This window comes from Notamacropus eugenii, chromosome 3, assembly GCF_028372415.1.
Source record: "Notamacropus eugenii isolate mMacEug1 chromosome 3, mMacEug1.pri_v2, whole genome shotgun sequence".
In the NCBI taxonomy this organism is placed as follows: Eukaryota; Metazoa; Chordata; class Mammalia; order Diprotodontia; family Macropodidae; genus Notamacropus; species Notamacropus eugenii.
The window spans coordinates 466,800,699-466,827,808 of record NC_092874.1 but is presented as its reverse complement, the minus strand read 5'-3'; the positions used below and the strand labels follow the sequence as shown (position 1 = coordinate 466,827,808).

At 44.4% G+C, this 27,110-nt stretch overlaps 1 protein-coding gene across 1 annotated transcript; it reads left to right on the top strand.

The window, feature by feature from the left end:
* The first annotated feature begins 9,911 nt into the window (after window positions 1-9,911).
* On the top strand, window positions 9,912-26,833 carry KCTD6 (potassium channel tetramerization domain containing 6). Its single transcript, XM_072598816.1, has 3 exons — window positions 9,912-10,026; window positions 23,350-23,437; window positions 25,433-26,833. Exons 2-3 carry the CDS (start codon window positions 23,411-23,413, stop codon window positions 26,117-26,119), a joined length of 714 nt encoding a protein of 237 aa, XP_072454917.1. The 5' UTR covers window positions 9,912-10,026; window positions 23,350-23,410; the 3' UTR covers window positions 26,120-26,833.
* Window positions 26,834-27,110: the final 277 nt, after the last annotated feature.

The following is a 27,110-nucleotide window of genomic DNA, read 5'->3' as shown; positions in this document are numbered from 1 at the left end:
ATTTAAGTCAGTCCATTCTCTGTGACCCCATTGGGGATTTTCTTGGCAGAGATACTAGAGTGGTTTGCATTTCTTTCTCCAGCTCATTTTATGGATGAGAAAACTGAGGCAAAGAGAATTAAATGACTTGCCTGGGTTCACACAGCTAGTGAGTACCTGAACTCAGATTTGAACTCAGCAAGAGGAGTCATTCTGAGCCTAGGGCTCCATGCACTATGGCGCCCCCTAGCTGCCTAAATGACTCGCCCAGGTCTTGTAGCTAAGTGTCTGGTGCTGGATTTGAACACAGGGCTTCCTGACTTCAAGTCCAGTGCTCTGCTTACTGTAGCTAAATCAGTATGTGGTAGGATACGAACTCAGATCTTCCTGACTACAACTGCACCAGTTTGAATATCCATTTGTTATCACATATAAAGACATCACATTTAAGAATTAGAATTCTACATGTGGCACTCCTTCAGTGGCCATGCCCAAATACCCAAGTTTCAGTTCTCTCTGTGATAGACCTGATGAGGCCTCTTGAACACTTTGTACAATGATGCCTCCCGAGACAGCCCATTCCACTTTGGAACAGCTTGAATCGGCGGGCAGTTTTTCCCAAATTAGTTTCTTTGCTATTCCTAGAGCCTCCATCCCCGGGGGTCCAAGAGAACATGTTCAATCCCTCTTTTGTGTGATGCCCTTAATATACTTGAACACAGCTACTGTGTCTTCTCTTCTCCAGGATAAACAAAAGATTAGTAGAATCTAGAAACTGGAGATTCTTAGCTGCCTCTATTTTCCCTTACTGGTCCCAGACTGAAAATGAGTTGCATTTTTTTGTTTCATAGACTGTCAAAGTCCGAAACATGCTCGCTCTGTGGCCAGCCCATGGATGATGAACCATCTCCAGCTAGGTTGGGTCCCAATAGGGTGATTAAAAAAGTTTGAGAGACATAATTTTTAGGTAATGTAATCATTTAATTAATAATGCCAACATTTTAATAAAAGAATGGTCATTTGGTGTCCCTGTCTTAGACCAAAGACCTTGTGGCAAGCTCACAGTTTTTATGCCCTGCTAAGAGTAGTTATTCCAAGGCTGACCATCAACTCTGATTGGCTATTGATTAATGAGCGGTTACTTTACAAAGAAGAGAGCTTACTCCACTGGCGAGCTGAGAGTGACATCATGTCACCCTTAAACACGGAGACTGTTTCTATATGCAGACCAGCCCCACACTTAGACAATTTAGGGTCTTTCTCCACCCAAGCTTGATTGAATGGAATTCACCTTGGACTAGAGAGTCCTTGTAAGGTTAGGTGGGGTTGGATAGAGAAGATTAGCTCAACCTTCAGAGACTGAGGTCTTGAAATGAGGAGAGAGAAAAGCGGAAACTCTGAATCTCCCCAAATCATTAGTTATTAATAATCCTTTCTCTTACCAGGCACCTAATTCCCTTTGCTCCCAGGATCATCCATGATACTTTTCAAACATTTCAGTAGAATATGCCAACTTTGCATTTCATTGGCGTCACTTTCAACAATCCAGGTCCTCTCCATCACCCAAAGAGTCTTTGGAGTCAGACTTTGTCATTTAGCCTTAGATTCAAGAAGGCCTGTCTTTAAATCTTGCTTTAGAGAGTTCCTAGGTAGCTGAACTCGGGGCAAGTTACTAAATCTTGTGCGGTCTCATGTCCTCGTTTGTAAAATGGGAATAACAACAGTGTGAACCCACGGGGTGGTTGTGAGGGTGAAATGAGAAAAGACATGCATATAAAATGCTTGGGAAACCTGATAAAGCATATTACATGATAGCTATTATTACTACTACTACCATCATTATACTTCCCATTTCCAGAGTGCCTTAAAGCAAAGGGCTGGAGCCCTTTGACATTCTGGTGAAATCTATGGATTTCCTTTAAGATAGTGTTTTTAAATGCACAAAATAAAATACATAGAACTACAAAGGAAATCAATTATGTTTAAAGGCAATTATCAAAATATTAAAAACAAGCAAACAGGATCATGGACCCTCATCTTAAAATTTAAGAAGCCTTTCCTCCCCATACCACTTGAAGGAGGTAGGTACTTTATCAAATTACATTGAAAGATTAAAAAGACTGAAATGTCAGTGTATCCCCTGTCAATGCTCCAACTCTCTGCATCGACCAAGCCAGTAAGTCCTCAGTTTATATCTCTAGCTCTGACCTTCGTTCAAGCTCTAGAACTCATCTTTCTGAGTGTCTACAAGTTATTTCCATGAGGATGCTCTAACTCAATTCACTCCCAAAGGGTCCTACTCTCAATGTAATGCCAAATTTCACTGAGAACTATCCTGTTTCTCTCCTTGTCAACATGGTTTAGTAGAGAGGGTGCTATGGGCCTTAAAGGACCCATGAATCTAAGGGTGGGATAAGATCAGGAAGTACCACCCTCTGCTCTGCTCCAATCCCAACCAGAAATGATTCTCTCTATAACACAATCAACGAGGGTCACCCAGTCTTTACTTGAAGACTTCCCACAAGTAGGAACTCCCCTACTTCCTGAACCATCTCACTCTACCTTTGGAGAACTTGAATTCTAAGGAAAGTTTTCCTGATGTTAAGCCTAACTTGGAATCTTTGAGACTTCCAACTGTTGCAGTCTAGAGATCTTGGGAACCCTGGAATTCAAGAGCAAAGGCCATGGGTCTGCCCTGAAAGAATTCAAATGCTCAAGCCTTCTTTTAGTCCAAGAAATTTATTAAAACACTGGTTGGGGTGGGTGAAATTTCCTAGTGAGTTTGAGCTATTTGTGATGCCAATATAAGTGGGACAGATTTTAAGAACCTGAGCAATTTAATGGGGGAAAGATTGATAATTTATACTGAAAGACTGTGGGAAGATCTGGAAGGGATTAAGGAATGGCAAGTAGTGTGGGGTGGGCCAGGTGTAGACAACAGAAGGAGCTAAGTGGTCAGAGAGCCCCAGTGAAAGGGCAGTTAGAAGGATTATTGACTAGGATGGGCCCAGTGCCTCAGGCCAATGCCAGAGATCTGGGTTCAGGGGCTTTGGAGTCCAGGTCCCAAAGACATGGTCTTTTCCTTTTAGGGGTCCATCATTAGTGCCCCATCACACCTGTGAACTATTCATTTTACCCTCTAGGATCAAACAAGACAAGTCTAATCTGTCTTGCACCACCTCAGATGCTTGATGACAGCTCTCACATTCCCTTCTCCCCCTTCATTTTTCCAGGTTAAGCACCCCCAATTCCTTCAGCCAGTCCACATATAGCCTTGATTCAAAACTCTTCACACTCTTGGTTGTCCTCCTCTGTCCTGATCAAGGTCTATCCTGAGAATAATGCTCCAAATGCACTTGGACCAGAGCTAAGCACATCAAAACCATCATTCCTCTAGGCCTAGACATTATGCTCCTCTTAATGGAGCCCAAGATTGGATCCCCACTTTAACTGCCATCTGTTACATTGCTGACTGCTACCGAGCTTGCTATGTGACTCAGTAATATTGAGCTTTGAGCCTAGAGTCAATAAGAACTGAATAAAAATCTAGCCTTAGACACTGAGATCTGGGCAAGTCACTTAACCTCTGTCTGCATCAGTTTCCCTAAATGTAAAATGGGGATAAAAATAGCAAGTATTTCTAAGGGTTGTTGTGAAGATCAAATGAGGTCATATTGATAATGTCTTTAGCACAGTGCTTAGCACATAGTAGGTGCTTTAATAAATGTTCATTTCCCCCTCCCCCATGCTTCACCCTATGCTGATCCTGCCCTTAGAGAGTGCCAATAAAACCCCAAGATCTTTGTCAGACCATCTGCTATCTCACCACTTCTCTCCCATCTTGTATTTCTTAAGCAGTAATTCCTTAAACCCAGTTGTTTAAAACTTTACAGTGATCCCTATTCATTTGTACCTTATTCAATGCAGCCCAATGTCCTTGGCTGTCAGAACCTTTGGAGATCCTGTTTGTCATCCAATGGATCTGCTAGCCCCCTGGGCTCTGGCCCAAATGCATTGCACAGGGAACTTTCCATGAGAAATCTGCTTCCATAAGCAACCTTCCTACTGTACAGGTGAGAAAACTCAAGCATACTTTTTTGCAGACAACAAAGAGGGCTGCTCCTGGCCCAATATGGTGCCCATTATATATAATTATGGGAAGAATCATTTTGATGATGATAATAAACCTTGGATTTATAGGCTCCCTTTTTCTTTCTCCAGAAGCCCCAAGCAGTCATGTAAAAACCAGCTTCATGCCCCCTAGTACCAGAGACCTTAATCTAATTGGCAATCTTAATTCTGGAAGCTCATTAAAGGATGACCTTCAGAAAAAACAGGTGATTAGAGATTTTGTATAAAAGAAAGCATGAACTAATGTTAAAAAAAAAAAAAAAACCCAAAAAGCCAGTCCTCAAGGACCCTGCAACTTTGTCTGCCAGACTGACTGGGCAGTGGTCAGATATGGAGGGTCCAGGTTCATGAGGAGATAAGGTTCGTTAGTCCAAGAGAACACTCCCCAATGTTGTGGTCTGAGCAGCATGGAGGCCAAGCTACACAAGTGAAAAATCTGAAGCAAGCTAGGGTTCCTGGCAGTGACTTTGCTTGGCTTTACATGTACCAAGTTGTGGTTGGGGCTCGTTAAATCCTGGTTTAATTAGTAGGAGCCAGAGGTGAGGGAGAGAAACTTGTCCAGACCTTGAGTTTGTCTGTGATCATTACTTCAGGGCAATTGTTAGTGTTGTTGTGAGCTCTATTCTGGGGCCCGGAATTCCTGGGATTAATCATGTCTCCTTCCCAGCCACCTCCACTCCCAAGAACTTGAAGTATTTTCAATAACTGGTTTCTCATTTCTCCCCACAACAATTCTGCTAAAAGACTGAAAAGATCTATCTACTGTGAGAATAAAAGGTTCCTTCTTGTCTTGTAGTCCATGAAATGTGGATGGGCAAGATACAGCCAGGTCGAACCCTTCATTAAGAGTCCAGGGAACACAGCAGATAGAACCATGAACACAGAAATGAAAGTTAAGAAGACCGGATTCAAATCCTGCCACAGACATTGACTAGCTTTGTGACAATGGCCAAGTCACTTAACCTCTTTGTGAATCCCATTTGTAAAATAAGGACAACAATAACATCTGCCTCACAGGGATGTAGAGAGGACTAAATGAGATGACACAGGCCAAGTGCTTTGCAAGCCTTGTATAAAGTGTGTGTGTGTGTCCTCTGGGCTCACCCATTCAGTTACATTACTCCTTCAGGGCTCTAGGGGTAACTGTAAAGATTTTACAGGTATCTCTTCCCTAACGTTATTAACTTGAGCCCCCACTGGTGTCTCAATTCCATTTTCTCACTTGATAGCAATGAACTTTTACAAAGGGATATTGAGTTCAAAAGTCACAAAAGAAACAAAGTAGAAACACTTCCTCCCAATACCTCAGGGGACAATTTTATATATACTTACGTAGCTATATACATATATGCACACACACATATATACATATTCCCTTTGGTCTCTGGGAAGAGGGGGCTTAATCTTAGCACAGTTTCTACATAACATTCCATGTCCAAGTACGGCATGACTGCCAGAAAATTCTGCATTTTAGCTGTTTTGGGGCTCAGTCCTGAAGGTCACTCCCCAAGTTGACTCCTCTGAGTATGGATGCTGAGCTGGCTACAAGACTCAGATTGTGGGAAGCTCAGATGCTCCAGTCTAGATCATGTGATGCCGACAAGGTTCCAGGCTCTAATCCCTTCACCTGAGAAGGAACGGACCAAATGCATAAGCCAAGGACTGAAGCCTGTTCTCAGAACCATGTGACTTTGACTAAAAGACCCAAGGTCTCTCCTCTGCTTATAGCAGAACCTGTCTCTCATCATGATCCAAGGAGTTCAACTAAAGGGGATGAGGTGAAGAGCTTGGACCAAAGCTGACTCAGGCCTTTTTGAAGATTTCCTTAGTCCTAGCTATGAGGCCAATTGGAAAGATTCTTCCTAATCATGTGGTTAGCAGACCAGAACCAGTCACAGAGTGACTAAGCATGTTCAAGTCTCTACATGGCCCTTGCACTACACATCCTTCTGACTCCTCCAGAAGTAGAATCTCTGGCCTCCTGAAAGGGTTAGGGGTCACCGCACCACACTCTAACAACCTTGGATCTATGTCATTGCTTCCAGGAATAAGGAAATCACTGTTCTCTGCCCTGGTCAGACACCATTGGGAATATTGTGTTCATTTCTGGACACCACAGTTTAGGAAGGATTCTAATGAAACTGACACCAAAGGGTGTCCAAATTAGGACTGTGATGGGTCTCGAGTCCTTATCACATGAGAATACATTGGAAAAACTGGGAATGTTTAGTCTGGAGAGGAGCAGAAATAGCGCTCACATGATTATTGACCTCGGGTGCTTGAAGGGATGTCCTGTGGACCTCAGAGTGTCAGGGTCAGGAAGGACCCAAGGGGCCACATAGTCTCGTTGTGCTTGAAAGAGAATGACCTCAACATAGCTTCCAAGTAATCTGCCAGCCTTTGCTTGTAGATCTGCAGGGAGGGAGGGCTCAGTCTCTCCCTGAATAACCTGTTCTTCTCTGTCTTGAATTAGTAGGAAGCTTCTTTCTTCTGCCCGGGAGACCAAGTTGTTTTCTCTGATTTTTTTCACTGTGCTTTCTAGGCCAAAAGAAACGATTACAGTCTCTGGAGAAATGTAGGCAAAGTTCACCCACAGGGTGATAAAAAGGTCCATGGTGGCAGTGAGCATGGCTGGATAGTATAATCAGGAAGGAGAGTCTTCTGTAAAGGACGTCATCGGTGAAATTGGTGACATTTACAATGGCTGGGTTGGTTACCCATGAGGGAGAGCTCATAGGCAGCCAGCATGCTCCATTGACATCCATGCAGTGAATGTCACCAATGTGCTCTTATGCATATGTACCCATGAATGCATGTATACGTGTAGGCATGTATATGCACAAATGGCTATTTGCAATGCATATAATTATGCATGTATATATACTTGCATGAATACACACAAGTCTATATTTGTGTGCATGCACATACTTGTGTACATATGTATACAAGTGTATATTTGTGTGCATGCATGCACACCTATGGATATTTGTGTGCATGAATACATACTGTGATATATAAAAAATTCTAAAGACATAGTTTCTGGGTAATTGCTCATTTTATTAATTATTGCTAGTAGATAATTAATAAAAGGGGTGAGTGGCACTCTTGAATGCCAAAGACCTCTGGTGGCTTCTGGACACTTATATGCCTTTGGAAGAATGGGTGTTCCTGGCAGGCAGCAATCAACTCTGATTGGTTAACAATAATGAACATGATAATGAGAGGTGGACCTATTCTAATGAGGGGCTGGGGGACATGACTGATCACACAGACCTGCCGGAGGAACACAATAATCTGGATTTCACCCAGATTCCACTTTCTTTGTAAGGTTTTCTAGTTGGGTGGGGCAACATTTCCACCTAAAGAAGATGGTCTAGAGGTATAATTTTTGGGGCAAGGTCAGAGGTCTCTTTGAAAGTCTGGACTTTGAAATAGGAAAAAGGAAAAGATTCTGGATTTCCCCAGTAACTGCTTATTTACTCAACACCTATACATCTGTGTGCATGTGTTTTTGTATGTATGTATACACATACACATAGTTTGTGCACATTTATTTACAGGTTTCTTCCCCCATTAAGACTGTGAGCTCTTGGAGGACTATCTTTTGCCCTTTCTTTGTATGCCCAATACTTAGCACAGTGCCTGGCACATAGTAGGTGACTTACACATGCTTGTCGACTTACCTCAACCTGCCATGGTAGTGGGAGCCATTCTCCATCAGTAACATCACGAGTCCCTTCCTTATCTCTTAGCAGGACCCGCTAAGCCTTTGCTCAGGGCTGAGGGTACAAATAGCAGGGGGCCTGCTCTTCCAATAGGGAGGGAGGAAGCCACAGGAGGAGGGGAAACCAGGGTGGACTTTGGGAAGGCACAGGGATGAGGATGGGAGTCTAGGGGGAAGAGACTGATGGGTCCTTTTCAGGAGTGAGGACAAATGGGTAGATTTTCAGAGCTGGGAGGTGGGTGGAGGCAGGGCAGCAAGGGTTGGTGGGGTGGACTGGAAACCTTTCTGGGGTCCGCCTGGACATAGCCTGGTGCATGAATATACTGGCTTCTATCCAATGAATCATTTCTCCTTATTTCTTCACTCCATGAAGTAAACTTTGATGGTGGGAATTTCAGAGCTGAGAGGGTTAAGTCTGGGGGCATGAGATTGTTGAACTGAAATGAGTGTTACAGAATATTTTAAGCATTTCTGACCAAGAGAGGAGGCCCGGGCACAGCTTCTCCCCCATATTCTGGGTATTTATTAGAGAAGATCTAGCCGTCTGCCAGTGAGGAGGTGGGAGCATTTGGTACTGCGGGCATCTTCTGAGAAAAAAGAGCTTCTGGGCCGGCCTTGCCCAGAATCATAACCAATTACATTAGTTCAGCGCGACCAGCTTACCGAAGCACTTGACAGACGTTATCTCATAAGGTCCTCACCACTACCCTGGGAGGTAGGTGCTCTTATTAGCCCCATTTTACAGATAAGGAAACTGAGTCAAGCAAAGTTTCGTGAGCTGCCAGCCCAGGGTCACAAAGCCAGCTGTTGTCCGAGGCAGGATTTGATCTCAGGTCTTGCAGACCTGGTTCAGCCTTCTACATACTCTACCTATTAATGCAGCTGAAATGCCATTATAAGTGCTGCTGTTGGGAGCCCGGGAACCCCCCCCCCCCCCGCCCCCGCGGGAGGCAGGGGCTTCCTGGGGCCTCCTCTTGGCAGTCTGCTCAGCTGTCACATCTGGGCTCGGGCTAAACCTCTAAGGTGTAACCCCAGGTCAACCCGTCAAGCAGGGGCTGAGGCTCCCCTGGGGCTGAGGCTCTATGCCGGGCTGGAGGGCACCCTCTGGCAGGGGTCGGTGGGTGGGGATAGAGAGGTTCCCCCGACGGTATAGAGCCCTAGATTACAGGCTGCCCAGTCCCGAGCGCTCTTTGGAGCGCGGCAGTGACTCCGCCAAGGTCCTACGGAGGGCGGGCAGGCTGGGACTCGGGGTCGGTGGTCTTCTCCCACTCGGCTGAGCCCTGCACTAGCGGGTGCCGCCCGAGGCTCCATCGCAGCCCGTTGGCGAGAGCTGCGATCCTGACCACTGGGCAGCGCGGCCCCCGCCCGCCTGGGGCTTGGGGAGAAGGGCCAGGAACGCGGGGTGCGGGGAGCCTGCGGCGTGAGTGGGGGTGCGTGCGCTGGGCAGTGCGGGGGCAGGAGGCGGAGGGGGGCTGCTGCAGCACGGGGATGAGCCTACCCGGATACCCCCGTTCACACGCGCACCCCCTGCACACACACCCGCACGCGCACCCCCTGCACACACACCCGCACCCCCTGCACACACACCCGCACGCGCACCCCCTGCACACACACCCGCACCCCCTGCACACACACCCGCACCCCCTGCACACACACACGCGTGCACAGTACACACATGTACACACACATGTACACACACACACACACATGTACACACACACACAGGGAGCTCCCACGGCCAGTTCCAGGCCCCGCCCCCACCGCTGTCTCCCAGCCGGGCTGGCTCCCGGCTCCTGGGTCTGGTGCTGGAGGAGGGGAGCGGCGGCGGCGGGGAGGGCTGCGGCGCCGCCAGGATCCGCCAGGGGGCAGCCGAGCGCAGGCGGCCGCCGCTCCTCCCCGCCCTCCCGCTCGCTCTCGCCCGCGCGCTCCCGTCAGGCCCGGCTGAGCCTCGCCGCCCCCGCGGGAGCGCGCCCGCCCTGCCCGTGCCGCGCCCGCGCGCCCCCGCGAACCCCGCGCCCGCGCTCGCTCGGCGGCAGCTCGCTCGGCTGGAGGCGGCGGCGGCGGCGGCGGCGGCGGGAGCAGCGGGAGCGGCGGGAGCGGCGGGAGCGGGAGCGGCGGCGCTGTGTCCCCGGCCCGGCCCGGCCCGGCCCGCCTCCCTCCCGCCCCGGCCCGGCCTGGCCTCGACTGCGGCGGTGAGTGCGGCAGGGGGCTGGGGACCCCCCTCCTACGACCTGGGCAAGCAGGGGGGCCTCGGAGGACCCCTGCCCTCCCCCCAGGAAAGTTGGAGGGGGTCTGGGCTCAGGGGAGGGGCCCCTCAGCGGGGGGCCACGAGGATGCGCCCCCTCCCCTGGAGGCGTGCAGGGACGTGCCGGGGAGACCCCGGCAGGAGCGGGGGGCAGGAGACCCCGGGGGGGCACGTCGAGGGGCGGGGGGGGAAGGAGATTCCCCGGCAGGCGAGCTCCCCAGAGGAGGGGGCTTGTGGAGGAGCGGGGGCAGGAGACCCCCGGGGGGGAGCGCCCCGGAGCAGGCGGGGGTCGGCCGGCGGGGGGGGCGGGATGCGGGGCGGGATGCGGGGCGGGATGCGGGGCGGGTCCCCCCCATCCCGGCCTGGGCGGGCCGGGCCGTGGGACCCGGCGGCCGGTGCCGCAGCCGGTCCGGTCCGAGGCCCCGAGGCTCCCCGGGCCGTGGCCGGTCCGGATCTCTCCCTCAGGACGCTGTGCATCCTGACCAGACGTGCAGACGTCCGGCCGGCCGGCCGCCGGCCTTTTATCCAGCACTTGCGCGTCTTCTTTAACATTCTGGGTACCAGAGGATGGAAAATGAGGCAGGGAGCTGGGCACGGACACGAGGAGCGGGGCCCCGAGGGAGGCCGGCAGCCCGGGTCCGAGCCCCGCTGGCCCCCGGGCCATGGCAGGACAGTCGTTGTGGCTGGCATCGGTGCCAGCTGCCCTTTATGTAGGATGTCCATGATCTTGGGGGTGTAGAACTTTGTATGGTGAGAGTGGGGCCCCCCCAGGGTGGCCCCAGGGCAGCACCGGTGCCCACAAAAGGCAGGGGCCCAGGGGAGGGCCTTCAGGGGGGTGCTAGATCCTGGTGGAGGATCTGTGGTGCCCCTGGACCCAGAGTCTCGCAGGATGAAGAGACCCACCCTCCTGGGTGCTGATCTCTGTTGGCACCTCGGTGAGAGCCTTGAGAGAAGTTCTGAGTGGTTTAAAAGACTGCATTCTCCTTAAGATTGGGGTGACAAGCTAGGCAGCCCTGAGCTGGATTAAGGGTGGGGATGAGAACTCTGTCCAGCATTTTGTGTAGTCACTAATGCAGCAAGTAGGCTTGGACCGCCTATTGCCAGCGAGGCTTCATGGTGTCATGAAACATTAATTAAGTGCCTCATGGCTGCCCTTATTGATCTTCCCTTTTTCAGAGATACTAATTTTCTATCACAAATGCCCAAAATAGAAAAAAAACCCAGTGAGCAGTAGGTTATCAAGAAGTAAAGGCTGGGTGTTTTAAATGAATGAATGAATGAATGAGTGTATAGCTAAAGGAAAGCAGCCTTTTATTTGGGGAGAAGGCCTTGTTCCTTTTAGCATAGCTGAGAAAATTGTTCTTGGGCTAGCTAATAATCCATACAGGTATTTGTATTATGCAGTAAGACCAAGGCATCCACGATTGGGCACCAACCAGTACTAGGTACTGCTTCTGCGAAGTTTTGTGTAAATATAATCACATTGTAATTGTACAAGAACTTGCAATTTAAAGGAATCTGGGGAGGACAGTCATCATCTTCTTTTATCTGGATTTTTCACACTTAGGGTTTGCTTGGCTTCGGACTTCTTTTGTGGAACCACTTTTGCCATAGCAGTCTTCCTGAACAGTATATACTTTGGGCTAGTGGGGCCCCCCCAATTCTGATGAGGCTACCATCTGGAGGTCCCTCTGGGGGACCTTGCAGCCCCTTAGAAGAGCCCGGATGGGGAAAACAGAGGCAGCGCTGCAGTCCCTTACTCCTGGTCTGTTAGCTAGAGAGCTCTGTGGTCCCTCTCTTAACTCAGGCCTTCAGCGTATTACAGAAATTTCATGTAGTGAAGTTATGTACTACATGGAAAGATGATAAAGATGATATGGTACTTAAAAACAGAAACAAACTTCTTACTCACTCCCCTCCCCCCAACCATTTAATCATCATTTTCATATACAGAACTGAAAAGGAAGGAAATCATCCTGTTTCCAAAATGTATTCCCCTAATATCCATGTGCAGCGGGGAGGAAAGGTTGTATTCCTATTTTATCATCAGAGAAATAGAGGTGCCTCAGTGCTGGGAATTAATTTCCTCTCACCCATCAAGTTAGTGATGCTGGAACTAGCCTGTTCTGCTAGACTGCACTGTGGTGATGAATGGCTAAAGAAAAAAGATTTTAAGAATAGTGCCATCTTCACAGTACTGTCTAACAGCTCCCCTGTGGCTTGGAACCAGGAGAGACTGCAAGGACTCCAGACCCATGTCCCATAGCTCTAGGGTGTGACTCAGGGTCACCTCAACTCTTGGAGCCTCAGTAAAAATGCAGGTGATGCTACCAGTGTACCTGCCTGCCTTTCGAGGCTATGGCCAAGATCCCAAGGTCATGTTTGTAAGCTTTGAAGCATGCTTTCTGTGGGGCAGCATAGTAGTGAGTGGATGGTCAGCAGGTCTCACAGCCAGAAGGACTTTGGCTCGAGAGCTGTCACTGCCACGTGGATGTCCCTTCACCTAGCCTTGTGCCACGATAGCTCTCTGACACTAAGGTACAGAGAAGGGACTGAACTTCATGAGGGGAGGGAGTGTCCACACCTGGGAGTTCCTTATACCAATGAAATCACAAGCCAGTTCCTATTGTTATAAATATAAAAACATTCCCCCCCACCCCAAGATGCAGTGGCTGCCTGTGCTAGCTTGTATGTTAACCTGAAGGACTCTTTAGATTTCTCTGAACTAGTTGCTATAAAAAGTATTCTACTTTTAAACTCCCACATGGTTCTATAACTGAGAAACTGAGTACAGAGGTAATTTTGAAGGTATGTGCAGATGTTGGAAATTTATTCTTGTCTTGTGTTTCTAAATGCCAGAAGCAGGGACTTTAGTAGAATGGCATTTTAAGTCTGTCTGGAAATTCTGTGAAGGTAGTCGTTACTGGTCTTCAGTATTATTTATTCAAGTTGTGAGGTATCTATAGAAATTTATAGATTGTGATAAAGTAACAGGCTTTGGCCCCAGGGAGTTTTGGGGTCTGACATCATGGAAGAGACAGTAAGCCAGGAAATAAAAGTTAACTCAGCTCTTCAGAATCATAGAATCTGGAATACGGTTTCTGCAGCAGTAAGGAGATTCACTTTCATGCTGGTTCTCAAGTTGTTTAAATGCTCTCTGTGTTGACGGGTAGTTGTGAGCACACCAGACACATTATAGATTTTTTTTTAAAACAATTTGCTTATAAAGCTCCCATAAATTCTTAACTGAACTGTCTCTGAATTAATTGCCTAGTAAAGTTACCTTGTCAGAATTAATGCCTTAGTCTTAATTAAACTTTGAAGCCTAGAAGTGGATGTTTTGTCAGTATCTCTTCAGGATGGATTAACTGGTTCTTTCTGCAGACACCAGGATTGAACTCTCGGTATGACTTCAGAACAAAGATCTCAGGTGAACTGATTCAGTAGGGTGGGAATCGTCATTCTGTCTGTGTGTGTCAGCACATGGCCACCTCTGGCTTCGGGAGCATTCACAGGTTTTGGGTTTTTTTGGAGAGATTTCTTTATTAGGAAAGATGACTTTAATGGAAACTTTATTTGCTTTTTTATCAAGAAGCTTTTATTCCCCATTATAAGCAATTTCTCTGAACAATTAGATTTTTTTTTGTCATTATCTTAGTAAAACTGGCCCATGTAATTCTCATTTCAGGAGAATGCGCCCTGTTGTGTGATCATTTTATTCTGCATTAGGTGCTCTCCTAGAGACCAAGTAGAAAGAGAGAATATGAAACTAAAATCAATGGTTTGCTCATTGTTAACAACTCTGATCAGTTGTTAAAAGCTCTGTGTTCTGCCTCTCCTTTTTTTAAAGACCAGTGTCAGTGGTTTGATAAAAGGAGGAGATCAAACTATGGATGAAACCAGATTCTTTTGGATTAACTTTTGTTGATGTTCATTCGTTTCATTCACATCCAACTCTCTGTGACCCCATTGGGGGTTTTCTTGGCATAGAGGTTTGCCATTTTCCTTCTCCAGCTCATTTAAGAGATGAAACCAAGGCAAACAGTGAAATGAATTGCCTAGGGTCACCCAACTAAGTAAATGTCTGAGGCCAGATTTGAACTCAGGAAGATGAGGATTCCTGACCCCAAGGCACTCTAGGCTCTATGGTGCCTAGCTGAATGTTTCATTTATCCGAACTTTTCACTTGGCTGTTCCCTAGTCATGTGGTTCTTTCCCTCACCTCTGCTTCCTGCCTTCCCTGGCTTCCTTTTCAAGTCCTAGGTAAAATTTCACTTTATCTGGGAATCTTTTCACAATTTCCCCTTAATCTAGTTAATTAATTCTTAATTCCCTATTGATTATCTCCCATTTATCTTGTATCTTGTTTGTACATAATCATTAGCATGTTGTCTTCCCCATTTGCGTTTGAGCTCCCTGAGAGCAGGGACTGTATTTTTAACTCTCTTTGTATCCCTAACACTTAGCCTTCTGCCTGGCACATAGTAGACACTTAATAAATAAATACTTGTTGACTTGACATGGTGATTTTCCCATCTCCTCAGAATTAATCAGTTAACTATATAAAGATAATTCAGATACTGATTTTCTAGTTGATCCATAACCTGTAGTCCATGATCAAAAATGATGGTCTCTCACAACGTTAGTTGGAATTTTGAAGGTCTATCAATAATTATTACCCTTTATGGCATTTTATTTGTCTCTACAAAGGATTTCCTCTGGTAACATGAGTCTTTGGCTTATGCTTCTACCCTGATAACATCACAGTTAGACGCCAGACTAAAAGGACTTCCTATGTAAGTACTTGGACTAACAAGTACTGAATACTAGACAGTTTTCTTTAGCTTGATAAATAATGCAAAGGACTCATATCTGAGTTTATTAAACAGTCTAGGGAGCCCAGCTTCACTCTCCTCTGGGCTTTGCCTTCTCTGGGGATAGGTATTAACTTCTAAGACTGTGGTTCTACCCTGGGAAGACCTCCCTTGTATTCAGGGTAATTAAACAGTCCAGCAACTGTCTCTCCTGGTAGATCCCACCTTCCTTATGGGCTGATAGAACTAATAATAACTCATAGTCATCTCCATTTGGAAAGAGTTCTTTCTGTTTTCCCGCATCTCTGTCTCTGTGTGTCTCTTTTCTCTTTGTATAGTCTCTCAGGGGAGCCTGGACTTCTCAGGACCTTCTGCTGTCTTTCTCTTCAGGGGGATCTCTCTGGAGGTTCTTGTCTTATTTCCCTGAGGATGCTCCTTCTCCTTTTGCCCTTTGTGTTTATGTCAGGTGCCAGGCAGAACTGCTTCTTCTTCTTCTTCTTCTTCTTTTTTTTTTTTTTTAGAGAAGCTAGTAGAATAGTTTGAAATGGGTGGGTGGGGATAGAGACTAAGATCAAGTTTTTGGATTATCTGTGTATTATAACTCTATTGTTGTTTTCTATCATCATGAATAATGTAGTATAGTCTGTAATTCTTTTGTGAATTCAAGAGCCATTTAAATAATTGCTTGATGGGGAAACTGATATCCTTAAGGATATCCTGAAATTGTTAATGAGGAAATGACTGTGAAAGAGGCCAGTTTCCTATTAAGTATCTGCAGTTCCACTCCCCTAGTATTTATTGAGTTGTAAGGCAGTATGTCATGGTGTAGAGAGGGCTGGCCTCAGAGTCTGGGAGACCTGGGTTCAAATTCTGCCTCTAACATACAGGCCCAGTGACCATGGGCAAGTCACTCCCCTCGTAGTGCTCTAGGCAATTGTAAGATTATACACTGAAAAGAAAGTGCCTGCCTGGGAGTTCCTTACACTACTAAAATCACAGGTCCAGGTCCTAGTTTCTTTATATAAAAAAGGAATATGTAAATAAAAATAAACCAATATATTTATGGCTTATATAAAAATTACTGTCTTTTGTTTTTATATCAGTCATCCCCCACCCTCTTGTAACAAAGAAAAACACTTAAGGAAAATATCTGCTACAAAAACTTTGTGTATAACATCCTGCCCATTAGTCCCATACCTTTCCTTTAAACTTTTTTTTTTATTAAATTTGATTTTTTCCAGTTAACATACTTTTTCCTTTTCTCTCTACCACCCCTTCTATCTCACTGGAAGAAAAAAAAAAGAACAAAACCCTTGAAATAAAAATTGGAGGTCACACAAAAGTTTCTGTATTGACCATGTTTAATAGGATATGTTGCATTCCTCATCTTGAGTCCATTGCTCTGTCACGTGGGCAGCTTTCTTCAGAACTGATCCTTTGAAATCATGGTTGGTTAATACATTGAACAGAGTTCTTAAATCTTTTCAAGTTTGTCTTTACAATAATGTTATTATATGACTTCTCCTGGTTTTGCTCACTTCATTCTGCATCAGTTCATATAAGGCTTCTCAGTTTTCTCTGAAACCATCCCCTTTGTTACTTCTTATAGTACAACAGCATTCTGTTATATTTATAGATCATCATTTGTTCAGCCAGATATTTCCCACTTGATGGGTACCCCTTTAGTTTCTAGTTCTTTGCCACCACAAAAAGAGTTGCTCTAAGTATTTTTGTACTTACAGATCCTCTTCTTCTATCTTTGATTTCTCTGGGGTATAGACCTAATAGAGTTATAAACTGGGTTCAAGAGGACCATTCCAGGTTGCTTTCCAGGGTGGCTAGACCAATGTACAGTATCACCTATAGTGCAACAATATGCCTGATTTCCTATGGCATCCCTAATATTTGCTATTTCCCCTTTCTGTCAACTTGGTACCATTTCTTTTTCGGAGATACTGGATGTAAACGTTTTTAACAATTGGCAGTTTCCTTTCATATCATAGATTCTTGTGCAGAGCATTTTCAGTTTATGTAATGGACATGATCTATTTATTGCTTTGATTACTTCTATTCCTTGTCTGAGTTAACATTCTCCCTTCAACTATAATTGTAAAAGGCATCGCCTTTGGGTTTCTTCCATTTTTAAAAAGTGATGTGACCTTTTATGTTTAGGTTGAATATCCATTTGGAACTGATGCTGTATTCAACTTATTTCTTTATTTTCATTTCTCCAGCAGCTCTTGTTGAATAGAGAGTTTATGATTATGTTTATGTTCTTAGGGTTAAATTTAGTTCTTAGGGTTATTGCACAGTGAGCTACAGAATTCGATTGCTTTGATTCGAACTTTTCTATTTCTAAATCATTACCAAATAGTTTTGATAATTGCTGCTTTATCATACAATTTGAAATCATTCTTTTTTTCATTATTTCTCTTGAAAATCTAGACCTCTTATTTCTTTAACTGGATTTTAAGCTATTATTTTGTCTAGCTTTATAATGTAATACCTTGGCAGTTTGATGTAGCATTACACCTATGAATCAATTTAGGAAGTATAGTCATTTTACTATTTAAAAAAAAGTATTTTGCAGTTTTATATATATAATCTTGAGTGCATTTTAGTATATTGACTCCCAGATAGTCTGGATGTCTTGAATGAGGTTTTTTCTTGTTTTATCCAGGTTTTTGCTGTTACTGATATAAATGCTGCTGAATTTTTGGACCTAATTTGTATGTTGCCACTTGTCTTCATTTGCTGATGATGTGAAGTTTTCTAAATAAGTTATCATGTTGTCTGTAAATAGGGTTAAGTTCATAAATCAAGGTGGTGATTATTGGTTGTTTTTTTTTTTTTTTAAAGAGGGAACTGGGAACAAGCCAGTGGATTAAGAAAGAGTGAAGACAGAAAGTATGAATGGGACTAGCTGGCAGAGGATAGTGGAGGAGGGATGGGCTCAAGGGTTCAAGCAGAGGAATTGACTTTGGCAGGAATGATCATCCTTTACTTAGAGACTGGAGCACAAAAGGAGAGAATGGGAGATGCTGAAGAGCAGTTTTGAGGTATAGATCAGTGGAAAAGAGGGAGCTCATAGTAGGTGGTTCTGTTTTTTAATATAGTATTTTCATTTGCATGCTTGAGTGGTAGTATAACCTATAGTACTATACTAAATTATAGGGAACTTGAGAGAGAAGAGGAGGGAGCATGATGGAGGCAAGTGGGAAAGAATCTAAGAGTCACAATGCCACAATGAGGGCCCATGTCCACTGAGCTAAAATATGTTTGTAGTGGATCCATTCAGCACAGTTGTTTTGATTTAATCCTGCAGTGTTCTGCAGGAGTTGAGTAAGAGTAGAAAAGGTAGCTTCTATGGGTAAATCAAATCCAAATCTTGGAGTTTGTCAAGAAAAGACAAGGGATTTAGAGCTTGAACTGGTTAACCATAGGGTCAGAATTGTGTAGGGAGGAAAGGAAAGACAGAGGATGCGTGATAGATTGGGAGAACTGTGGAGGGACTAGAGGTCATACATAGTGTGAGTGAAAAAGCAGTATGGGATGGATATGGCAGAAAAGGTGGTTGAAGAGGATTTTATGCTCTGAGAGTAGTTTTAGAATTTAGGATAATGGAGTCATGGGTGATAAGATTTTTATCACCCTTGTGACTGAGATGGAATAAAAAAATAGACCATGTGTGTTAAGAAGTTTGGTGACCTAAGAGTGTTGGAAGGGACATTAATATGTATATTGAAGACCTGAGTATGAGGGCAGGGGTAGGTGTACAGAGGAATACTGTGAGCCAGGTCCTGAACTTCTTGTAAAAGAGAGAAGAGAGATCTGAAGGTTGGTAGGTAACTACCACCAGGACCTGGACCAGAAGCCGTGGATGAGGAAATGTACCTCAGAAGAATGGATGCCACTTCTTTCTCCTCTTCTAGTCCATGAGGAGTCAGGAGAAAAGGAACTCCCCGAAATGCAGGGAGGCTGAAGCCACATTTCATGAGTTCCAGATGATGGAAATAGAGACAGACAGAGGGAACTGGGAGAAAGAAGAGATTGTAAACAATTAAACTGGGATCCCAAAGGACCGACTCCTTGTCATGGAGGGGCAGAGTAGAGGAGGGGACAGGAGTGAGACTGTGTAGGGTGCTCACGAGGGGAAAGGATTTTCACCTCTGCTGCTAACTGAATCCTAGGGGTACAGAGAACAGCAAGTAGGAGGCAACAGCTATACAGTAGGAGAAACATCAATTTGTTTGGACCTGAAACAAAGGAAAAACAAAACCCTTGTAACAAATATGCATTGTCAGGCAAAATAAATGGCCATGTTGCCACTGTCCACAACAGAGTATCTTACTCGGTGTCTTGAATCCCGTCCCCTCTCTGTCAGAAAGTAGCTAGCCAGCGAGCTCCATCCCTCGGCATCATGGTTGGCGATTGCATTGATTCAAGTTAAGTCTTTAAATGTTACTTGTCTTTGTGACATTGTTATTCTACTGGTTCTCAGGGGACCACTTTCCCGGGTCCTCTGATGACTTTAGCCTGTCAGTATGTGAGGTTGTGGTCAGACTTCTTTAGTCATCACTCCAGACATCGGGGAGTGGGCACATGTGTGTAGATGGACGGTTAGTAAATATTTGGAGTGGGAGTCCCCTCAGTCAGACTGGACTCCTGCTGTAACCTCATCCCAAGGTAGAGGAGGATGAAGTACAGTCAGAAACAACCCCTCTCTCTCAGCTGTGAATGGAGGAAGCTCACCACTGCTCCGAGTCTTTCCAAGAGGAGCAGAGCGTGTGCCAGTGGCTGGGGCCCCGGCCTTGGAGTCGAGAGCACTGGCTTTAATTGTGGTTCTAGACGCCCACAGGCCCTATGCTCCTGGACGCATCACTTATCGTATGTTCACCACCCGCTGCCCTGCTGGGTTTCAGCTGCATCGTCACCTTCATCATGCGCTTCCCAGGATAAACTCGGCATCTGGAAACGAATCCTCCCTGACCTGGCCTGCTTCTGGCCCTCTGATTGGCTTCCTAGAAGAGTGGAGCCCTCCTCCTCTAGCTTGCCTTCAGAGAAGGCTCCAAATGCCAGCCATCTCACTTTTTTGCTGCCAGTCCCCCCGGGCACTCCTCCTACCCCTTTTAGCTTCCTTTTTCATACTGTCTTCCTCCAGTAGATTGGAGGTTTCTTGAGGGCAGAGACTGTCTTTTTCTTCTTTGTAGTGCAAGCATTTAGCACAGTGCCTGGCACTTAGTTGGTGTTGAGTAAATGTTAATTGTGTTTTGTTCTTAACCTCTTTGGGTTTGAGGTTTTCTGTCTTTTTTTTTTAAATCCATGAAATTAGGGAACAGTAGTCCCAACTTCCTAGAATTCGGAAACTCAGATGAGATAATGTCTGTGAAGCGCAGAATGTAAACTACTTCTGGTAGTGCTTGGTCTGAGGCTTAGAACCGCTCCAGGATGTGTGATCTTTGTATTGAGACGCTGGTAGACAAGCGGAGAGAGCAGGTCCTAGGGAGCACGCTGAGCTCACTGTAGGGGCCACCAGCTTTATGTGGAGGAAGCCTTTCCAGGCTTCACCTCACCCTCATTACTTGGCAGCCCTGATACTCAGGATCTCATATTTGATTAGCATATAATTTGCATGTGCAGAAATAAATCTGGATTCCAGATGCCAAAGGAGATTTTGTTCTCTGCAAAAAAAGACCAGAAGTTAGAGTTGAAGCAGGTTATGCTATTTTGGTGTTTCTAATACTTGCCGGAAAGGAAAATTGTTTTCATCTAGGCTTCTTGAATAAATATAAAGATCTAAATTTCCAGGTACATGATGAATATAGTTCCTAGGAAAGCCGATGTGTTGAACAAATTACAGTAATATTTTACTGAGAAGCAGTTGGGCACAGCATTGACATTAACCTTGCCATGCTGGGTGTTCTGCCTCTTTGGCAGAAGTTTGGGGGGACTTCGAGGTACTTTGTGTTTAATTGCTCTCATGAATTATGAACTTGGGAATTGCACAGCAGCCCTGTAACTGAATGTTGGTGTTTGCCATGATGCAGATGGGAGATAGTGTCTGGCTTTATTTTATGACCGTCCAAGAGTTTATCTGTTTTGATTTAGCAATAAAAATGGTTCCTAAGAGCCCAGATCTTCCGTATCAGATAGAATATTGAGGCTCTCTGCTCCTTCTTTATTTTTACCTCCTGTTTCACTTTGTGGATTTGATAATCATGGGCTTAGTTCTTCACATCACTTATGACAAAGAATTGTGCATATCAGTCCCTGCCAGTGACCTACTGCTGCTGCACCACTAAGAAAATTGGGAGTGGGTAGTGAATGGTGGGAAGGAGTTTATAGTTTAAGTGACTAATACTGGAAGGATTTTCTGAGTCTTGACATCAAACACTGTGCTTACTTGTCCCCATAAGGAAACTGCCTCAAGAAATACTTTGTCAAGCAACATAGCCTGACTTCTTTGTTTGGACAGTGTGGTTACCATGTGTGCATGTGGACCCCTGAGCTTGTATTTCTAGAGCAAGCATCAGAAGGTGGTATGCAGAGAAAGGTCTCGAAGGTGGGGATGCAATGGAGCCCAAAGCACAGGTGGATGGCCAGGCTCTAGGGTGAGGGTGACTTCGCCTGGCTTTGTGCCTCCTGCCATTCTCTCCTTTTTAACAGAAAGCATCCGGTTAGTGATGTTTGCTGATAAGAAAAAATTATTCCAAACTGCCAGGGACTCCACAGGTACGAGGTGTCGCCATGGACATCCCAGCCTGACTTGTTGAGGCCATTAAGGACTCATTTGGGTGGTAAGGAGAATGCACAAAGGCATCCGTTGCCTGGTGATAATTTTTGGATGACTTTGATTCATTTCAATAATCTGTCTCGTGGTAGGGACTGAAGTGGTTGTTGTCATTTATCTAAGAAAAATTGGCCTTGTCTTTCTTGGGCCCATTTGCTTCAGCTTACTGTTTGTATAAACACTGATGACAGAACCATGGGACTGGGATGTTTAGTCTTCCCTTAGAAGGGCACATCACGCTTTATCCTTTGAGGCGGGGGCAGGGCTAGGTGATGTTATTACTAAACCCTCAGTGAAACTTGGAAGTGCAGCGACCTAGCATGAGAGGCATGGCAAGCTGCCAGCAGCCCTGGACATTGGTTCCAGTTTTCCCGTTAGGGAGTGCCTGTGCTGACCCTCTGTGGATCCAGCTGCTGAGGGCAGAGCACGACCACAAAGAATGGCTGCCCTTCTGACTGCCCCACAGTTCAGCTGGTTGTTTGCTTTGAGGTGGGGAAGTAGATGTTTTAGGCTCTGATTTCAGTCCCTGCTGGGCTATGCAAATGTTCTCTACATGCCTGAGTGACCTTTTGAAAACGAGTCTATGTGATCTCCTGTAGCCAGGGCCTGTTTTGGGAATTGTGGGCCAGATCCCGCTAAAGTGGGAAAAGTGGGTCTGGTGAAGGATTCAGAACAGCAAATGATTTGCTTGTCAGAAGGGAAGTAAGTCCAGGTTTTTCCTTGCATTGCCTGGAGCGTGACACTTTGCTCAGCAGTTTTCTTTGTAGGTTGATTGTGGAGTGAAATGTGACTGAGGAAAAAACTGAGGCAGACCCTGGAGCTGGGACCACGTGTGCTTAGAGGCTTCAGGATAACTGATACAAGGAAGTGACCTCAGTGTATGGCCAGATGTGTAGCATGGCATCGGCGTTGTGGCACAGGAGGGGCTCAAAGTTGGTGGATCGATTTTCAACTTAAGGTTCTGAGAGTCTCTTAGTCTCTATTACACACACTTGTGAGTTGGTTTGAAAAATTTTTCTGCAGCGTTAAAGTTCATAGAAAAATATTTTAGAAACTTCGACATTTGCTTTAGTTTTTTAATGAGTAGGTATTGAAAGTAAAATGCCTTGAAAAGTTGATAAGGGAGAGATTCCTAATTTTTACTCTTGGTGTTTCTACTCTTTCTGTTGATGGGGAGAGAGGGTTTCCTTTTTCCCTTTTCATAAATGACCTTCCTGATACAGGGTCATCATAGATTCGAATCAGGATGAAGTCATACAATAATTTCTTTGTAAAAATTCTGAAAACTGTATTTCACAGAAGGTATACAGCTGTTGATTGATTATAGCATTGGAACTCCCGGTTTTACTTGTTAAGGTTTTCCTTCTTTCCTAACTGAAATAATTCTTTTACTTTGTGAGCATGCAGATAAATCACTTGTGATTTAGCCAAAGTGGAATGCATAGGACAGTCTAAGAATTAATTATTTGTTGTCCCCAGAGACTGTGGCCCTTGAGGTAAGGAGAGGGGAGGCTGGAAGGTCTTTGAAAATATGATACAGTATAGACCTTTGTTTGGTGGCAGATAAACACAAACCATGAGTTGTGACGTTTAGTCTTCTGTGGAAGGATGTGACAATGGTTTTTCTGCAAGTCCTTAATATTCTCTTTTCTCCTCTGGGGGCTAGGTGATATTATTACTGACCCCTCAGTGAAATTTGGAAGCGCAGAGACCAAGCATCGGAGCAGATGGATAATGGAGACTGGGCCTATATGGTGAGTGCAGTGTCGTAGCTCTCTGTCTTCAGGTTGCGAAATGTAGCTGAATAACTTTTTATTTTTTCTTACATGCCCACACAGATCCTTTAACATGAATTTTCAGAACATAAATAAGTTATAAATTCACAGATGTAATCTGTAAATTAGAATAATCTGGACCATGACATTTATTACATTCTATTATTTTTGAGGTGTTGTAATACATTTATTAGTGTATTTATGTATCCATATCCAATACAAGCATCTCTTTTAAATAGTGAAGTTTAATACTGGCCAGTGAAATCAGATTATGAAATTTAAAGTTTTGCTCTTAAATTTTTTTTTTCTTCGTCAAGGTCTAAATGCATTGAAATGATGCTCTTGGAAAAATTTATCCATTTATTTTGTAGTTATGGAATTTAGTGAGATTTATTTATGGAATTTAGTGGATAAATGCCACTGCCATTAATGTTAGCCTTTTTAACAGAGAATCACAGCAAATGTAACATTATTTTTGTATTGTTTTCTACCTTTCATTAGGAAGTACTGTTCTCATTAAATCCTGATCTCTTATTGGTACAGAATAGTAAGACTAAAGGTTCATGATAGTTTAGAGAAGATGCTTCTTCTCAAAATTAAAGGCAAGATTATGACATTAACATTACAAATATAAGCAAACTGTCAGGATATGGACACTCAGAAATAGCATTGTCTGAACTGCATATATCACGGTTCTGTGGTTAGGACGTATGGATGAGACAACCACATTTAGCTTACTTACTAATGCAAATCATTTGTTCCATAGAAAACATACCAGTAAACTTTGCCCATATTTTTATCTTAGCACAATTTTTAGGTTTTTTTTTTTCTTTTTTGGGGAAGTAAACAGAGGAAGTATGAAGAAGAGCTTTTTTGGTCATCAACTCACTTTCCTTTTTGTTCAGTAAAATGATGCCATTGATTTAGGGTAGTTCTTTTTCAGTTCCTCTGCAACAGAGGTTGGCAGTCAGAATTTCTCACAGGTCTCCATCCCTGAGTAAGGATTGCAGTAGAGACCGGTCATGCCGTGTATCCAGAGGTAGGGTGGCCCATTGATGCTAATGCCTGAGCCTTCAGCCCTGGCATTGTATGTGGTCACAGAGGCAGGTCTGATGTGTTCCAGATAGTTATTTTAAATGCAAGAGTTTTTGTTTTTAGAGTGTCTGACTCTGAAGAGGCTGAAGCTTTGCCTCTTAGCAACTCTAGTTTGGATAGGGTTTTTTTTTAAGTGAGAATATAATTGTAGCAAATATCTGTCTTTCTGGTCTGCAATGTTTATCTTTCCAATTTTGGCATCCCTGAGGCAGCTGGTGGTGCAGTGGATAGAGCAATAGGATGGGAGTTAGGAAGACCTTAGTTCTGATTTGGTCTCAGACACTTACTAGCTGTACGACCTGGAGCAAGTCACTTAATTTCTATTTGCCTCAGTTTCCTCAACTGTAAAATGGGGATAATAATAGCACCTACCTCTCAAGGTTTTTGTGAGGATCAAATGAGATAATATTTGTTTACCACTTGACACAGTGCCTGTTGCATAGTAAATGCTATATAAATGTTATGTTATTATTTCATTTTTTGTTGCTTTTAATAAAAATAGACATTTATAAGATTGAATTTCAAACATACTGTATTTTAAACTACATTAATCCTTTTTGGTAATATACTCTATTTGCTATTCCCTTTGGTTATGACAAAAAGTGTACATATCTGGAAGCATATAGAAAGTAATTCCTTATTTTCAGAGTTAGGCTTTGGAAAACAGTATCTTCAAATTTGGGCAATTTCTTTTTTATTCTGTTGAAGGAGGTCCTTCAATTTAGCAGTGATATTATACCCATTGCATTTGATCCCTTCAGGCCATCATTTGTCATTGAAATTAATGGGATAAACCTAATTTCCTGTGTGCTGCTAGTGTTTGACAATACAAGCTGGTCCCTCTCTGCGCCTGAGTCACACTGTCTATTGTGTTTTCAGATGACTGATCCAGTCACACTAAATGTCGGGGGCCATTTGTACACGACCTCCCTCACCACGCTGACGAGGTATCCTGACTCTATGCTGGGAGCCATGTTTGGGGGGGATTTCCCCACAGCCAGAGACTCTCAGGGCAACTACTTCATTGATCGTGATGGACCCCTTTTCCGATATGTCCTCAACTTCTTAAGGACTTCAGAACTGACTTTACCTCTGGACTTTAAGGAGTTTGATCTGCTTCGGAAAGAAGCTGACTTCTACCAGATTGAGCCCTTGATTCAGTGTCTCAACGACCCGAAGCCCCTGTATCCCGTGGATACTTTTGAAGAGGTCGTTGAGCTGTCCAGCACTCGGAAGCTCTCCAAGTACTCCAACCCAGTGGCTGTGATCATCACACAGCTGACCATCACCACCAAGGTCCACCCTCTGCTGGAGGGCATCTCCAACTACTTCACTAAGTGGAACAAGCATATGATGGACACCAGAGACTGCCAAGTGTCCTTCACTTTCGGCCCCTGCGATTATCACCAAGAAGTCTCTCTGCGTGTCCATCTCATGGAGTACATTACAAAGCAAGGCTTCACGATTCGCAACACACGGGTGCATCACATGAGTGAGCGGGCCAATGAAAACACTGTGGAGCACAACTGGACTTTCTGTCGCTTGGCCCGCAAGACAGATGACTGACCCATGACCCCAGGAAAGACTGGTGGACACTGGCTCACAGATGAAAGGTTAAAAAAAAAATCACCCTAGTGGGCTTAAAAAAAAAAAATCTGTATTTATTTAAAGGATGTGAGGACTGGAAAAGAAATTTGTGCTTATCAAAACTTTTCTCCTCTCCCCTCCTCTCCTTTTGTCCCATTCACACCGAGTATGCATGTGCCTGTTCAAATTCTCAAGATACCTTTTTTATAAAAAGAATTCTAAAAATCATTATGGTCTATAATCTACCTGTTAACAGAACTTTTTCTATTACAGTGCTAAAATTGTTACTGTTTAAATGGTTCCTAACGCAACTACAAGGCTAAAAACACTGGAAATGGAAGAATTAGCAGGGTACTTCTGACGCTTTTGAAAATATCAAAATTGGATGGGAGACCTCGTTTCCAGGCCAGTCAACAGTGTTGGGATATGGAAGGAAGCCCTGCTCCAATCGGTTTAAAGTACTTGTTAAGTCCTGCGTTTTCTAGCTCGGACAACGTTTCTTTCTATGCATATAAATCAAGCAACCAAATATCTGTAGCCATGGAAATGTTGGACTAGAAATATTTATATTGGAGTTGGGACACAAAATGTCCCCGTGGTAGAAGTCTTACTTTTTATGCCTGGTGCAATATTATTCCCAAGTGTACTGCCTGCCCAAAAGAAGCTAATAAAAAAAGTGAAATATGGAAATTAGGATTGGATTCATTCATTATTGTTGGTAACATGCCTGTGTGAGAGCATACACTTTTTTTTCTTAAAATAATTTCAGTATAATATTTTGGAGAAGCTATCTGTAGACCTTCCGATGGAAGTGTAACGATCACAGTGACATTTGGAAGACATGGAATCTTCCTGGATGCCTAAAATGAACATGTTGGAACAGTTTCATTTCATAATGTCCAGTTCCTTTTAACCCAAGTTTGTGCTCTAGCATAGTCCTCACCGAGTATGTTACTAATGTCCAGGTTTT

Bases quoted from the DNA above. Each gene is read 5' to 3' on its own strand.
- KCTD6 (XM_072598816.1), top strand. From the start codon at position 23,411: ATGGATAATGGAGACTGGGCCTATATG. The intron at 23,438-25,432 runs GTGAGTGCAGTG...TTGTGTTTTCAG, and splicing joins ATGGAGACTGGGCCTATATG to ATGACTGATCCAGTCACACT.